At 46.2% G+C, this 14846-nt stretch overlaps 1 protein-coding gene across 1 annotated transcript in view; it reads right to left on the reverse strand.

The window, feature by feature from the left end:
• The window catches only part of NUP188 (nucleoporin 188), a 3305077-nt gene that overhangs the window by 2940292 nt on the left and 349939 nt on the right, over positions 1-14846 (reverse strand). The window contains exon 8 of the mRNA XM_044058121.1: positions 9242-9255. Coding sequence (XP_043914056.1) covers positions 9242-9255 — 14 coding nt within the window. The remainder of the gene's footprint in view (positions 1-9241; positions 9256-14846) is intronic.

Below are 14846 nucleotides of genomic sequence, written 5' to 3' on the forward strand. Positions count from 1 at the left end.
GGTGTAAACCTTTTTCCCCCATCTGTCTAGTGCTCTTGAATCCCCTTTCTGAATGTACTGGATTTTTAGCCATGGAAGCCTTAGCCTCCTTGGGACCCTGGGAGATAGTCTCTGGGTCAGCTACTGGGCTTTTGTAAAGGAATTTGTGGGAATCCGGTACTCTGTAGTATCTGTCAGGCTTGGCCGGGGCAGGAGGTAGAGAGTCAGGGTTGAAACTGGATTCTAAGTAGACATCATCCACAATGTACAAAACAGGAGGGATGGCTAGAGGTCTGTGTTGGGGGAGTAAAAGAAACTCTGAGCCTCTTCTTGGAATCAGAGTAATCCTGACCTTCCCAGTGAAAATATTCCCTCATGGTGTGTAAAGTTTCCCCAAAAGAGTAATCTTCTGGAGGGGAAGCTGAGGGAATTGAGTCCTCAGCATCAGAATCTTCATAAGGAGAGAAGGAATAGTCTTGGTCCTCAGAGGAATCCGAAGAAATAGACAGTTGTTCAGAGGAAGCAGAATCTTTCTCTTGTCTAGGCCTTTTGTCAGGAGGAGGCTGTGACCCCCTGATAAGAAAAATCAAATCTTCAGCCATTTTGAGCATCCGTTTCTTAGGCATAGGGCCTTGAACAGGAGACTGAAGTGAAGCCTTTTTCGATTTAGAAGGAGTCTTCGACTTGGAAAACGTTTTGACTGTAAGAGTCGTCGGTCTGAAAACGCCTTCAGAAACCAATGGGGTTTCAGAAGTGCCGACGTCCTTGGAAGGTAAATCATCGGAAGGGCCGGAAGTAAAAGGCTGCGTCGGCCAAGTACATTCCGTCAAAATATCTGTAGCGGTCTCAGGTTCCAGAACTGCGGTAGTCAGAGGCTGCGTCGGAGCCTCACTGATAACCGGAGAACCGGAGACCGGATCAACCGAGGCCTCGGAATCAGGCTTAGGCCTGGGCTGTCGGTCCTTGTCCCTGCGCTTTTTGTGCACGCCGGTAGTCGGTAGCTCCGACGGCATGTTATAGTTAAATTTTCTACCAAAAAAGTGTAGTGCGAATGTCTTTTAATAATACGTTTATTAAATCTAGCACAAAAACGACAAGTGACGTCGTGATCTGGGCCTAGGCAAGGTATGCAATAAGAATGAAAATCCTTATGAGGTATTTGCTTCCCACAAGAAATACAATTGTTAACTTTTTCTGACATCGGTCTGAGGCAAGAAAAGTTTCCCCAACGGGGTACTTAGCTTTATAGAAGACTTCGGTCTGAAATTCGAATTCGAAAATCTCAGGAGTCGGCCGACCGGCACTTGCAAACTGTTTCTGCTTCGGGCACCGTGCGGCAAGAACGACTGAAGAAAATGGCGTTGGTTGCAATATATGTACCCCTGGCGCACTGACGTCAGGGATGAGGCGACAGCAACCTACGTCGGACCAAGACTTTGGAAATCTGGCCGACTGCAGGACCGCCTGACGACAGGATAACCCAAGTGTGATGACTGCAGCAGGGTAACACGATGAACATCTGTGGTGTTGTCTTAAACACTCTGAAAGAAAGAATGAAAGGCCTGCAAGTCTAGAATAAGAACCCTTATTTTCTTGATGTTGAGATGCTCTTTCCTTTGAGAAAGAGACCAACGGCCCTCTACATTCTTTGATGTAAAGGTTGCCCCCCAGCCTGTGTCCGAGTCATCTGTGAACAACTGTTGAGTATGCTGGGGCAGATGAAGAGGATGTCCTGGATTCGGAGCAAGTTGTTGCATCCACCAAAGAAGCTTGTTTTTTAGGCATGGGAGAAGAGGGATTAAACTCCAGAGGGTGAGCATGCTGCATCCAAACTAATTTTAGATACCGCTGAAATTTCCTCATGGAGTTTTACAAGAGGCAGAATGGGTATTGTGCATGCCATAAAACCTAGAAGCCTCAGAAATTCCCTAGCTGTAATGTAAGGAAAGCAGCAGAAGGTTTTTGAAGAATGAAGTGAAGGAATGAATCTCGTCAGTTGGAAGAAAAGCCAACATAATGTCTGTTTTGAACCTGCACCCTAGAAAGATGTAGTCTTGTGAAGGGGACAGGGAATATTTGAAATTTATGCAACACAGCAGTGGCAAACCCTACCTTGGCTCTGGAAAAAGTACAGTTTCGTACCTACCATAAACATAGATGTTCGAGTGCTCATACAGCTGCAGTCATAACAGATGGGTTTATCCTGCTGTCAGGCGGGTCCTCGGTCGGCCGAATTCCAAAGTCTAGGTCCGGTGTCGGTTGTCGTCGTTTCTTCCCTGACGTCAGTGCAGCAGGGGTATAAAAGAGGCAGCCAACGGCATTTTCTTCAGTTTTTCTTGCCCCAGATGTCAGGTGCCCCCAGAAGGAAGGCAAACATAATGTTATGCAAAAATGCAATGTTGATAAATCAAAAACAGAAGTTGCAAGCAAATACACCATAAAAGAATACCGCAAAAAGGTTATATGAAAGGTGTTTGTCATAAGGCCTGTCCTAAGAGGGAATGGAGGGAGGGAAACCTGGACTGCAGCTGTATGAGCACTCTAACATCTACATTTATGGTAGGTACAAAACTGTACTATGTTCATCGTGCATACAGCTGCAGTCATAACAGATGGGAAGAATCCCAAAGCTAAGTAAGGGTGGTAGGCACTAAGTGGAACTAGGAGGGGCTAGGATGCCCTGCAGGACTGCTGTGGCAAAGCCCGCTCTAGATTTAGAGTATAGTGGGAGGTGATGGTGCTTGGAGAAAGTGTCCACTGAACTCCAGGTGGCTGCTTCCAAAATGTCCTTGGTAGGGACCCCCCTGAGGAAGGCTGCAGAGGTAGCTGTGGCTCTGGTGGAGTGGGATCTGATGCAAGCAGGCACAGATTTTCCATGAAATGAGTAACAAAAGCGTATGCGGTGGGCTATCCATTTTGAAATTGTCTGTTTGTAAATAGCCTTTCCTTGAGCACCTGCAGCATAGGACACAAAGAGTTGCTCAGATTTCCTGAATGGCTTTGTCCTGTCCAAATAACGAAGTTGTCTGTGAATGTCCAAGGAATGTAGTAGTCTTTGCCCTTTGTTTTGTGGATTAGGGTAAAAGGTAGGTAAGTGGATAGTCTGATTCAAAGCTACACTGGATACTACCTTTGGCATAAAGGTAGGGTTGGTTCGTAAGGAAACTCTGTCCTGATGGAAAATGATGAATGGTTGCACAGCCATGAGGGCCTGTAGCTCTGAAACCCTGCGAGCTGAGGTGATAGCCAGAAGAAAAGCTGTTTTCCATGACAAGTACTGTAACTCTGATGAAGAAGCTGGCTCAAAGGGAGGAAGGGTCAGCTTTTCCAATACGAAGTTGAGGTCCCAAGCAGGGACTGGTGGTTTCCTTGGGTGTTTTATATTCGTTGCCCCTCTGAGGAACTGCCTTAAGAGAGGATGAGAGAATAAAGGAGGATCTGTGTTGTATTGTGCAGAAATGGCTGAAGCGTGGATCTTGATGGAGGAGAAGGAAAGTCCATTGTTTAACATCTCCGCTAGGTACTGTAAAATTTTAGGTATATTTAATACCCAAGGATTCTGCCCCTTTTGCTTCCAGGCACAAAATAGTTTCCATTTTGCGGAGTAGGCCTTTCTAGTAGAAGATCTTCTGGCCTCCAGGATGACATCCTGCACCTCCTTAGAGAGGAAAAACTGTTGGGAAATCAAGGAATTCTCCATGCAGCTAGATTTAGAGTTTTGAGATGGCTGTGAAGAGTTTTGTAGTTGTGCTGGGACAACAGAAGAGGGACTAGAGGTAGGATCCATGGTTGGGAATGTGTCAGGCTCTTCAGGAGCGGATACCAGTGTTGTCTTGGCCAGTCTGGAGCAATGAGAATCAATTTCGGCCTCTCTGCTCTGGCTTTTAATAGAACTTTGGGCAGCAGAGGAAGAGGCGGGAAGGCATAGATTGTCAATGTTGCCCAATTGAAGGAAAGCGCGTCCACTTTCCAGGCATGTGGCTGATAGCTCCTTGAACAAAATTTTTTCAACTGGCAATTTCTGTGGATAGCAAAGAGTTCCATGTCTGGCTGTCCCCATGCCGGAGTTATCTTTGTGAAAACTTGAGGATGCAACTTCCATTCGCGTGGATCTGTCATATTTCATCTTAGGTTGTCTGCCAGTGTGTTTTCCTTCCCTGGCAGGAATTGTGCCTGTACTTGAATTTGCAATTCCAGTGCTGTGTTCCATAGAGCCATGGCTTGCCTGCACAGGGGGTATGAATGAGTTCCCCCCTGTTTATGTACCACATTCACTGTGGTGTTGTCTGTCTATCAATAGCTGGCCTGGATTCAGTAGGTCTTTAAATGTCATAATAGCCTTTTGCACGGCTAGTATTTCCTTTTGGTTGATGTGAAGGTGCTTCTTTTCGTGCCCATTTTCCCTGAATGCAAGGACCTGTCATGTGCGCTCCCCAGGCGTAGTCTGAGGCATCTGTTGTGATGATTTGAGTTGCTTGAGGTACACAGAAAGGAAGACCTGTGTTTCTTTGGCAAGCTTGAGCCCACCACATAAATTCCTTTTGAAGACATGGAATCAGTGGTATAATTGCTTCCAAGCTGTGGCTGTGCTGAGACCATAAGTTTTTTAGGTACCATTGAAGTTTCCTCATATGCAGCTTTGCACATGGGATTAGTAGGATGCAAGATGCCATGTATCCCACAGCCTGCAGGACTTTCCTTGCAGTTAGCCTGGTGTAAGTTGCCATTTTTCTGAAGTATTGAAAAAGTTGCCCTTGCTTGTCTGGCGTGAGGTAGGCCATCTGGGTGGTTGTATCCAAGCTGGCATCCAGGAAAATTATTTGTTGAGAGGGTATTAGTTTTGATTTCCTTTTGTTGACTGTGTATCCCAGGAAGTTCAACAGTTTTATTACAAACGCCAGGTGCTGCAGTAGTATGTCCTTGCTGTCCGCTTGGTTCAGGCAGTCATCCAGATATGGGTAGATTTGTATCCCTTGTAGTCTGCATTAGGCGATTACTGATGCCAGGCATTTCGTAAACACTCTGGGCGCAGTAGATAAGCCAAAGGGCAATGCAGAGAATTGTTAATGGGTTGAACCTGCAAGAAATCTGAGGTATCTTCTGCAATCTTGTCTGATAGGGACATGCAGGTATGCCTCCTTGAGGTCCAATGTTACCAGCCAAGACTCCTTGCCCAGCATGGGAAGAAGCTGCTGTAATGTGAGCATCTTGAATTTTGGCACCTGTAGAAAAGTGTTTAGGATGGATAGTCTAAGATAGGTCTCCAATCTTTGTCTTTCCTTGGTACAAGGAATAGTCTGGAATAAAACCCTTGACCTTCTTCTTTTGCAGGTACCTCTTGAATTGCTTTCATGTCCATGAGAGCTGAAACTTGTTTTTGTGCCTCTGCCCTTTGATTTTGTAGCAGGTTTGGCATGCCTCTCATTTTTGGAAGGGTGTGAAAGTGGAACTTGTAGCCTCTGTCTATAATGTCCAGAATCCATTTGTTTTTTCTAACAATATGCCAATTTTTTTGAGAATGTCAGTTTTCCGCCCAAAGGTGCTGCCATTAAAGCTTTGCTTGGCAGGTGTAGGGGAAAGTCATTGTGTCTGTTGTCTGAAAGACTGTGATCTATCTTCTCCACCTCTTGGGGTTGATAGTTGCCACTGTCTGGCTCTGAAAGATCCTTGAGGTTGCCCTCTACCCCTTGGACACCTGTATCTGCCCCTTTAAGGTCTGTCCGTGGCTGGAAAGGACCAATTTTTTGAAGGCCAGTTTCTGCTGAAACGTGGAGGCTGTACCTGCAGGAAATCTTTCACTGTTTGCATAGATTTCACTTTTTCCTCCATTTTCTTTAGCATTTCCTCAGCTTTAACACCAAACAATACATCTTTTTGAAGAGGAGCATCTAATAATTTAGCTTTGACATGATCTGGTAAGGTTTGCTCTTTGAGCCAAGCATGCCTACGTATAACAGACCCCGTAAAAGCAGCTCTACATGAGGCCTCTAAAGCATCAAAACCACACTGCAAGGTATGTTTACCCACTTGCTCTGCACCATGCAACAAATCCTGCAACTCTTTTAAATCGGGTTGTTCTGGTTGTGTCATTTTGCTTTTCAGCTGAGATATCAAAAACTGTTGATACTTTAACATATGGAACTGACAGTTTAATGCCCTCATGGTTAAAGTGGCCGAGGTGTACACCTTTTTCCCCCCACCTTTCTAAAGCTCTGGAATCTCTCTCTGAAAGTAATGGGTTTTTAGCAGTAGAGGCCTTAATTCCCTTGGGACCCTGTGAAATAGTTTCTGGGTCAGCGGTATGGCTTTTATATAGGAACTGGTGAGAATCAGGAACCCGGTAATACATGTCTGGTTTAACAGGAGCTGGAGGCAAAGAATCAGGATTAAGGCTGGCTTCTGTGTACACATCATCCGATATATCTAAAACAGAAGGGATAGCCAGAGGCCTATGCTGGGGGAGCAGAAGAAATTCCCTGAGCCCTTTCTTGGAATCAGAGTAATCTTGGCCTTCCCAGTGAAAGTGTTCCCTCAATGTATGCAGGGTTTCCCCAAAAGAGAAGTCCTCGTGGGGGGGGGGGGGACAGAGGGAATAGACTCCTCTGCATCAGAGTCTTCGAATGGAGAGTAGGCATAATCCTGGTCCTCAGATAGTTTTGAAGTAATAGAAGCTTGATCTGAGGAAGGGTAATCTTCCTCTAATCTGGGCCTTTTGTCAGAGGGGGGTTAAGAACCCCTGATAAGAGTAATCAAGTCCTCAGCCATTTTAAGCATCTGTTTTTAGGCATGGTGCCTTGAGAGGGTGTCTGAGGAACCTGTTTTTTGGTTTTCATGGCTGTTTTAGATTTAGTGAAGGCTTTAATAGAGAAGGATGAAGGCCTGAAGACCCCTTGAGAAATGGCAGGCCTGTCTAAATTCTGAGTTTCCCCGCCTGGAGTGGTGTCTGTATCTGTAGTAGGAATGGGGGCCGATGAGCCTGCGACCTCGGGTACTGAAGACACCGGTAATGCATTGTCATCGGTACTCAGGGGCTGCGTAGGGGCCTCACTGACTACCGGAGAACCGGTAGTCTGCCTTGGCGTGGTTTCAGTAGGTGGTGCGGACCTCGTATGTCAGTCCTTATCTTTGCGTTTTTTGCTCAAAACTGGAGTCTGAGTATCCGACGACATAATATAATTAAACTTTTTGCCAAAAAAGTGAAGGGCGAACTCTGCCCAACGTTTAATAGTGCGTTTGTTGAATCTAGCACAAAAATGGCAGGCCGAGACGTCGTGGTCTGGGCCTAAGCAAGGTATACAGAAAGAGTGGAAATCCTTATGCGGTATTTGCTTCCCACAAGAAATGCAATTATTAACTTTGTCTGACATCGGTCTGAGGCAAGAAAAGTTTCCCCAACGGGGTACTTAGCTGTCAAGAAGACTTCGGCTGAAATACTTTCGTAAATCTCAGGAGTTGGCCGACCGGCACTTGCGAACTGCTTCTGCTTCGGGCACAGCGCGGTAAGAAAGACTGAAGAAAATGGCGTCGGCTGCCTCTTTTATACCCCTGCCGCACTGACGTCAGGGAAGAAGCGACGACAACCGACGCTGGACCTAGACTTTGGAATTCGGCCGACCGAGGACCCGCCTGACGGCAGGATAACCCATCTGTTATGACTGCAGCTGTATGCACGATGAACATCAGAGGCAAATTATGATGTTTTGTGAAAGTGTGAACAGAAGACAATGTGGCAGCCTCCAAAATATCTTTAGTAGGGACACCCCTTAAAAAGGCTGCAGAAGTGGAAGCTGCTCTAGTTTAGTGGGTCCTAACCCCTTGAGGAGGAACCTTGCCATGAAAAGAATTACAAAAGGTGATGCAATGTGAAATCCACTTGGAAATGGTTTGCTTAGAAATAGCCTTGCCCTGAGCTCCAGGGGCAAATCTGACTAATAACTGAGCTGATTTCCGAAGTTCTTCAGTCCTGTCCAGGTAAAACCTGAGCTGTCTGTGTACATCAAGAGAATGTAGGATCCTTTCAGCTCAATTTCGAGGATTAGGAAAGGTAGAGCATGTATGGACTGATTAAGGGTCAAGCTAAAAATCACCTTAGGCACAAAGGAGGGATTGGTTCTCAAAGAGACTCTTGTCTGCATGGAAAATAAGAAAACCCTTCACAGCTATCAAAGCCTGCAGCTCCAAAACCCTGCTTGCTGAAGTTATAGCCAAGAGGAAGGCAGTCTTCCAAGAGAAAATCTTTAAACCTGCAGTGGCAGTAGGCTCAAAAGGAGGAAAAGTGAGTTTCTCTAGGACAAAATTAAGACCCCAGGCTGGAGTAGGTGCCCCTCTGGAAGGTTTTAAGGTGCAAGCACCTCTGAGGAACATTTTCATCAGGGAATAAGAGAAAATGGGTTGTTCAAAAGAACAATGAGCAGAAACAGATGAAGCATGGAGCTTGATAGAGGAAAAGGAAAGACCACCCTGAAGCAATTCAGCCAGGTATTCCAGGATCCGAGGAAGGGTAGGCTGAGAAGAAGATTCCCCTCTAGCCTGCAGCCAATGAGAGAACCTTTCCCACTTGCCTGCGTAGGACTTCCAAGTGCAAGGCCTCCTGGCCTCCCTCAGCACATCAACCACCTGCTGGGAAAGGAAAGAGAAGGAAGACGTCATCCTCTCTATAAAAACCTTACTATAAAAAACGCGTTTGCACGGTGTTGCGCACCGGGCAGTGCCGATTAGCTACGGTTAAATTATTCCTGAGACCCACTAAGTCTCCTTCAGTTTTTCCCTTGAAACTAGTCTAACTCTCAACCTAAGCACTCAAAAAGCACCTTACAGCCCAGCACTTGCTCGGACCTAATAGCAAGCACTAATATACCCTGACACTGATTGCCCAGCAGGGCAAGGCTCTTTATTCACCCCTCACCATCCAAGCGACTAAGCAGCTCACCATACTATTCAGGCATGACCAAAGGTAAACTTCAGGTGCACTCTCCAGTCCAGCTGGTGAATCTGGGTATCCTGAGGCAATGTTACAACTGCCCGATGTACACAGACAACCCTCTCCTCCTACCACAAAACACTAACATATGTGGGAGATGCAATTATACAGCCAAATTAGAAGCTAAGCTGTCTCCACCCAAGAATGAAAAAGACAGTCAAGAGGAGAAGGTTAACACTTGCACCACAACAGCACTGGCAAAAATACACAAATACACAAAATAATACTCGGAGGCTCTAAATAAAAACCTGCAAATGCATCAGAGACCTCCAAAGCAGACACCCAAACAACCTGCACTTCCAGTCACAAACCAGACAACATATAAAACACAAAATCAGTGTGCCGCACAATCACAGCCCTTGAGGCAAAATAACATGCCTAACACACTAGTAATAGGTGACTCTATATAGTCAGGCACACTGACGTCCCACTCACTAGGCTGGACAAGCAGAAGGATACTGTTAGCTGCCGGTCAGGAGCCAGAATCCACCACATAACAAAAGCACTCGGGTCACTCCAGAACAAGTACCAATATGACTCTGTCACTGTTCATGTTGGTGTGAATGACCTGAGAAGTACCTCCCTGGACTACATGAAGAGAGACATGGAAGAACTCTCGGATCATGTAGCCCAGGCTGGTATGACCCTGATAGAGTAGCATCCTGCCCTCACCAAAAAGGACACCTCAGTATAAAGAAAATAAATGATCAATTTCAACAATTGGCTAAGCTTCTGGTGTCATTCAAAGGGGATCCAGTGTCTGTCAGCCTGGGGCGACATGCTTGACAAGCCACTTTGTTTCGCAAGAGAAGGCTTGCAACTGTCACCCCTAGGCTTTCAAATACTGTCCAAGGCTCTTGCTACCCCCATAGTGCCTTTTTTAGGCAAGGCTAAAAAGTCAAACCCACCTCCGTAAACAGCACAATTAACAAAAAACAGAGTTATGCTACTCAACGCCAGGAGTTTAAAATCTCAAAATGCATGCGCTCGAAGCACTCCTCAGTATGGAAAACGTCGACATCTGAGCAGTAACTGAAACCTGGTTCAAGGCTCCAGAGAGCACCCCAGCACTACCGGGCTACAACCATACCACACGTTTCAGACACAGAACACGGACCGAAACACAAAAGGAGGGGGTGTATCCATATTCATCAAGGATACCTACACCTCCAGGTTAGTGGCGCAGCATACCTCTGAGATCATCCATGTGCAATTAACATAGGGCAAATCTGCAATGCAAATTGTGGCCTGCTACAGATCACTCTCCATGACCCAGGACCACCACTCCACCTTTCTGGAGACATTGGAAAACATGAAGGTCCTACCAAACACCCTGATATTGGGCGATTTCAATTACCCTACCATTTACTGGGAAAACTACTCTAGTACAAATTCCCAGGCCCAGCACTTCCAGGAACTCATCAACTCAAATGCCCTGGATCAGCTGGTAAACTCCCCTAACAAAGGTGAAAACATATTGGACCTGGTCATCACCAACATGGGTGATAGGTGTTCCACACCGGAGGTCAACCAGTCACTGGCTAGAGCAGACCATAAACTAATCACTCTGGATGTCCACACCCCACCACCACCCCCAACTAAGGAAACCACAGTAAAAAACTTTTCTAAAGCAAACTTCATCTTGCTTATGACAGAGGTGGTAAGTTTCACAGCACCCACACTAAAGGATAACGCTGCCCAAGATGCAGAAATCTTTACAAGTGCACTCTATGAGCACCTACAAGGATGCATGGATCGTGCCATCCCTAGCAAAACCAAGACTCACTCCTCTAAGAGAAGGAAACCAGTCTGGTGGACCCCTGCAATAAACAGGCTATACAACAGAAGGAGGAAACTAGTTCAGAAAAAAAGTAAATCCCAAGAAGGAAAAACATCCCTAATCAGTATCAATAAGAAACTGAGATCCCTCATGAAATCATCCGAGGCTAACTTTGAAAGAAAAATAGCCAAGGATTCAAAAGATAACCACAAAGCCTTCTTTAGCTATATTAAGACTCTAAGTGTCAACTTGCAGATATGCACTGAACTTGTGCAAAATAGCACAAAATATACTGAACCTACAGATATTGCCAACATCCTGGCAGATAGATTCAGTGCAAACTTCACCCCACTCTCAACTCAAAAAGGGCCTACAACAATACCGGAAAAGTGTAGTGTCCCAAAAATCAGACGCACAGGTGAAAACAGCCCTTTCAAAAGCCAAAAAACACAGCGTCAATGGGACCAGATGGTGTCCCAGGCTGCGTCTTGCACGAACTACAGAATAAACTAACCCCCCCCCCACCTAAACACGTTGTTCAACCTCAGCCTCTCCATAAGCTAAGTGCCCACAGAATGGCGCACAACAATGGTTATTCCTCTCCACAAAGGAGGGGCCACAACTGACCCTGGTAACTATCGCCCCATAAGCCTGACTAGCCTGGTCTGCAAGGCTATAGAGCGCAACCTCACGGAACTCATTAACAAAGACATTGGGAACCTCCAAACACTTGACCCGACCCAGTTCGGCTTTAAGGGCAGAACATGCCTACTAAACCTGGTTGACTTCTTTGAGACAGTCACCAAGGCTATAGACGAAGGAAAGGTAGTTCACACAGCCTACCTTGAACTCGCCAAGGCTTTCGACACCATTCCCCACTCTGGTTTTACAGAAAAACTCACCAGCCTGAACAAACCCCTATGTCACGAGATGGGTTGCCAACTGGCTTAGAGACAGAACTCACACAGTAAGAATAGCGGGCTCCAGGTCAGACTCTAAACCAAACCAGTCACAAGTGGTGTCCCGCAAGACTCTGTCCTGGGACCCATACTGTTCGGCATATACATCTCAGACATACAGGCAAACACATGAGGACTATGGCTAACCAAGTTCGCCGGTGACTGCAAACTGGGAACCATAATTGACTCTCCGGCTGACATGGACATCCTCCAAAAGGGTCTTACTGAAACGGACACCTGGTGTCAAAGTCATGGCCTCAAGCTAAATGCCAAAAAATGCATAGTCATCACGTTTGGGGAAAAACAAAACACCCACGAATTACCACATAGGTGACAGCCCCCCTTAATACAGAAGAGGTAATAAGAGATCTGGGGACCCAGGTAGATAGTAATCTCTCCTTTGACAATCATAGTGCCAAAGTAGTTAGGAAATCTTTCTATGTGGCCCATCTAATTACTAAAGGGTTTGCATCTAGAAATAAGGAGGTTACAGTGCCCCTCTACACGTCACTCATTAGACCCATCATAGAGTACAATGCCCCATTTGGGATGTACCTCACAAGAAACTTCCAACAGCTGGAAAGGCCACAAAAGTACCTCACCAAGAGGATTACTGGTCTCAAACATATGTCCTATGCAGCTAGACTGAAAAAACTGTCTGTACTCAGTGGCATATCGCTTACTCAGAGGTGATCTCTGCCTAACTTACAAAGCCATGTCCAACTCAGAATTGATGGACATGCTCCACCTAAAGAAATCCAAGTCACTGTGAGCCACGCGCTCCAGTGAGCTAAACCTTGCCACAACAATAAAGAGAACATGCTGGAGGGATAGATTCTTGTCACAGAGACTCCCCATGCTTTGGAATAAAATTCCAAATTACATCAAATTACATCAGGCAGAGCCCCTCACTAACAATCTTCAAGCGAAACTTTGACAAGTGGATGGGTAACAGAAAATACAATCCTGGGATCACTTCACTGGCTCTGGCTTGACAGAGGATCAGTTAATCAATGGGGCAGCGAAAGCCAACACACTCTGGCTAGGTTTATAAATGCCCTCGGGCAGACAGCCTAGTACCTACCAATCAACCTATGAAAGTATACAATGAGCCATGCTGCCAAATGGAGGGATTGAAGATAAGATGCAGAATGATTCCTTCTTCCTGAACCAAAAGATCTGGCTTAAGAGGAAGATACCAAGGAGGAAATTGGGAGAGACTGCGAAGTAGTGGATACCAATAATGTCTGGGCCAGTCCGGTGCTATGAGAATAGTCCTTGGTCATTCGCCCCTGATCTTCAATAACACTCTGAGAAGAAGAGGAAGAGGAGGGAAGGCGTAAATTGATAGCAACGTCCAAAGGAAGGACAGGGCATCCACTCTCCAGGCTCTGCTGTGATGCTGTCTGGTGCAAAAGATAGGTAGAAGATGGTTGTCTGGGGAGGAGAAAAGATCCACCTGAGGTGTGCCCCAACACTGAATGATGCTGTGTAAGACTGCTCTGTTCAGCTGCCACTCGTGAGGATCCAGGGTTTGCCTGCTCAACTGGTCTGCCAAAACATTGAGCCTTCCTGGAAGAAACTGAGCTAGGAGATGCAGGTCCAGGAATTCTGCCATGGACCAAAGATTCATACTATGTCTGCACAGGGGTTATGAGTGAGTCCCTCCCTGCTTGTTGATGTACCACATGACTGTGGTGTTGTCTGTTCTTACTAGCAGGGTCCCTGGAGAAAGAAGATGCTTGAAAGCTAGTAAGGCCTGTTGAACAGCAACTGACTCTTAGATTTATGTGCAGGTGCATTTGCTTGGTGTTCCACTGTCCCTGTATGCATCTGCCATCCAGGTGTGCTCCCCAGGCGTAGTCCACTGAGTCTATATTCAGAACTTGAGGCAGGAGGTGTTGAAAGGGCATGCCTTTGTTTTGTAGATAGGCTGTTGCCCACCATAGAAACTCCGTCTGCAGAGATGGAAGCAGAGGAATCATCATAACCAGGTCATGTGTGTTGACACCAAAATGTTTTTGAGGGACCATTGCAATTTCCTCATATGCAGTCTTGCATATGGAATCATGAGAATACAAGATGCCATGAATCCCAGAGCTTGCAGGTATTTCCTTGCAGGGAGCGGGGACAGGCTTGCAAAGTCCTTGAAGTAAACTGAAAGAGTTGTCTGCTTCTCCAGGGCGAGATATCTCATCTCCTTGGAAGGTACCATTTTTGAGTTTTCCTCATTGAGTGTAACCCAGGGAAGAGAGGAGTCTTTACGAATTCCAGATTCTTCAGTAGCTGCTGACAACTTGCTTGAATCAGTCATCCAAGTATGGGTAAATCTGAATTTTCTTCTGCCTGCAAAAAGCAATGACTTGGGTCAGGCACTTTGTAAAGACTCTGGGAGCAGTAGATAAGTCAAAGAGCAGCGCAGAGAATTGGTAATGTTGCTTGCCCACCCTGAAACGAAGATACTGCCTGCAACAATCCCTGATGGGGATGTGCAGATAAGCCTCTGAGATCAAAGGTTACCAGCCAGGAATCCTTTTCTAGCATTGGTAGCAAATGATGCAGAGTGAGCATTTTGAACTTTGGACAGTTATCCCACTCCACAAGGGGGGATCCACCTTGGATCCCAGAAACTACTGTCCCATCAGTCTGACAAGCCTTTTCTACAAGGCCATGGGGCGTAGTATCATGGAACTTATAAACAAAGGCATTGGCAACCTTCAAACACTGGACCCCACACAGTTTGGGTTCATGAAGGGCCGATCTGGTCTCCTGAACCTGATTGACTTCTTCGAATCAGTCTCCAGAGCCATGGACAAGGGTAAGGTGGTCCACACAGCCTATCTAGACCTTGCCAAGGCCTTTGACACCACCCCCAACTCTGGAATCATAGATAAACTTACTAAGTTGGGCATTAATCCCTACGTCACCCAATGGGTTGCTAACTGGCTTACTGACAGAACCCACACAGTAAAAGTAGCAGACTCCAAATCCAGCTCCAGACAAGTGGCTTCAGTCCTGGGGCCGCTCTTGTTTGGCTTCTACTTCTCTGAAGTACAGACCAACACTAAGGGACTCTGCAAACTGGGAGCCATTATTGAATCCCCAAATGATGTGGATACTCTACAAAAGGGCCTTACAGAAACAGATG

Source organism: Protopterus annectens, chromosome 16.part0 (assembly GCF_019279795.1).
Source record: "Protopterus annectens isolate FY-2018-M chromosome 16.part0, PAN1.0, whole genome shotgun sequence".
Lineage (NCBI taxonomy): Eukaryota > Metazoa > Chordata > Ceratodontiformes > Protopteridae > Protopterus > Protopterus annectens.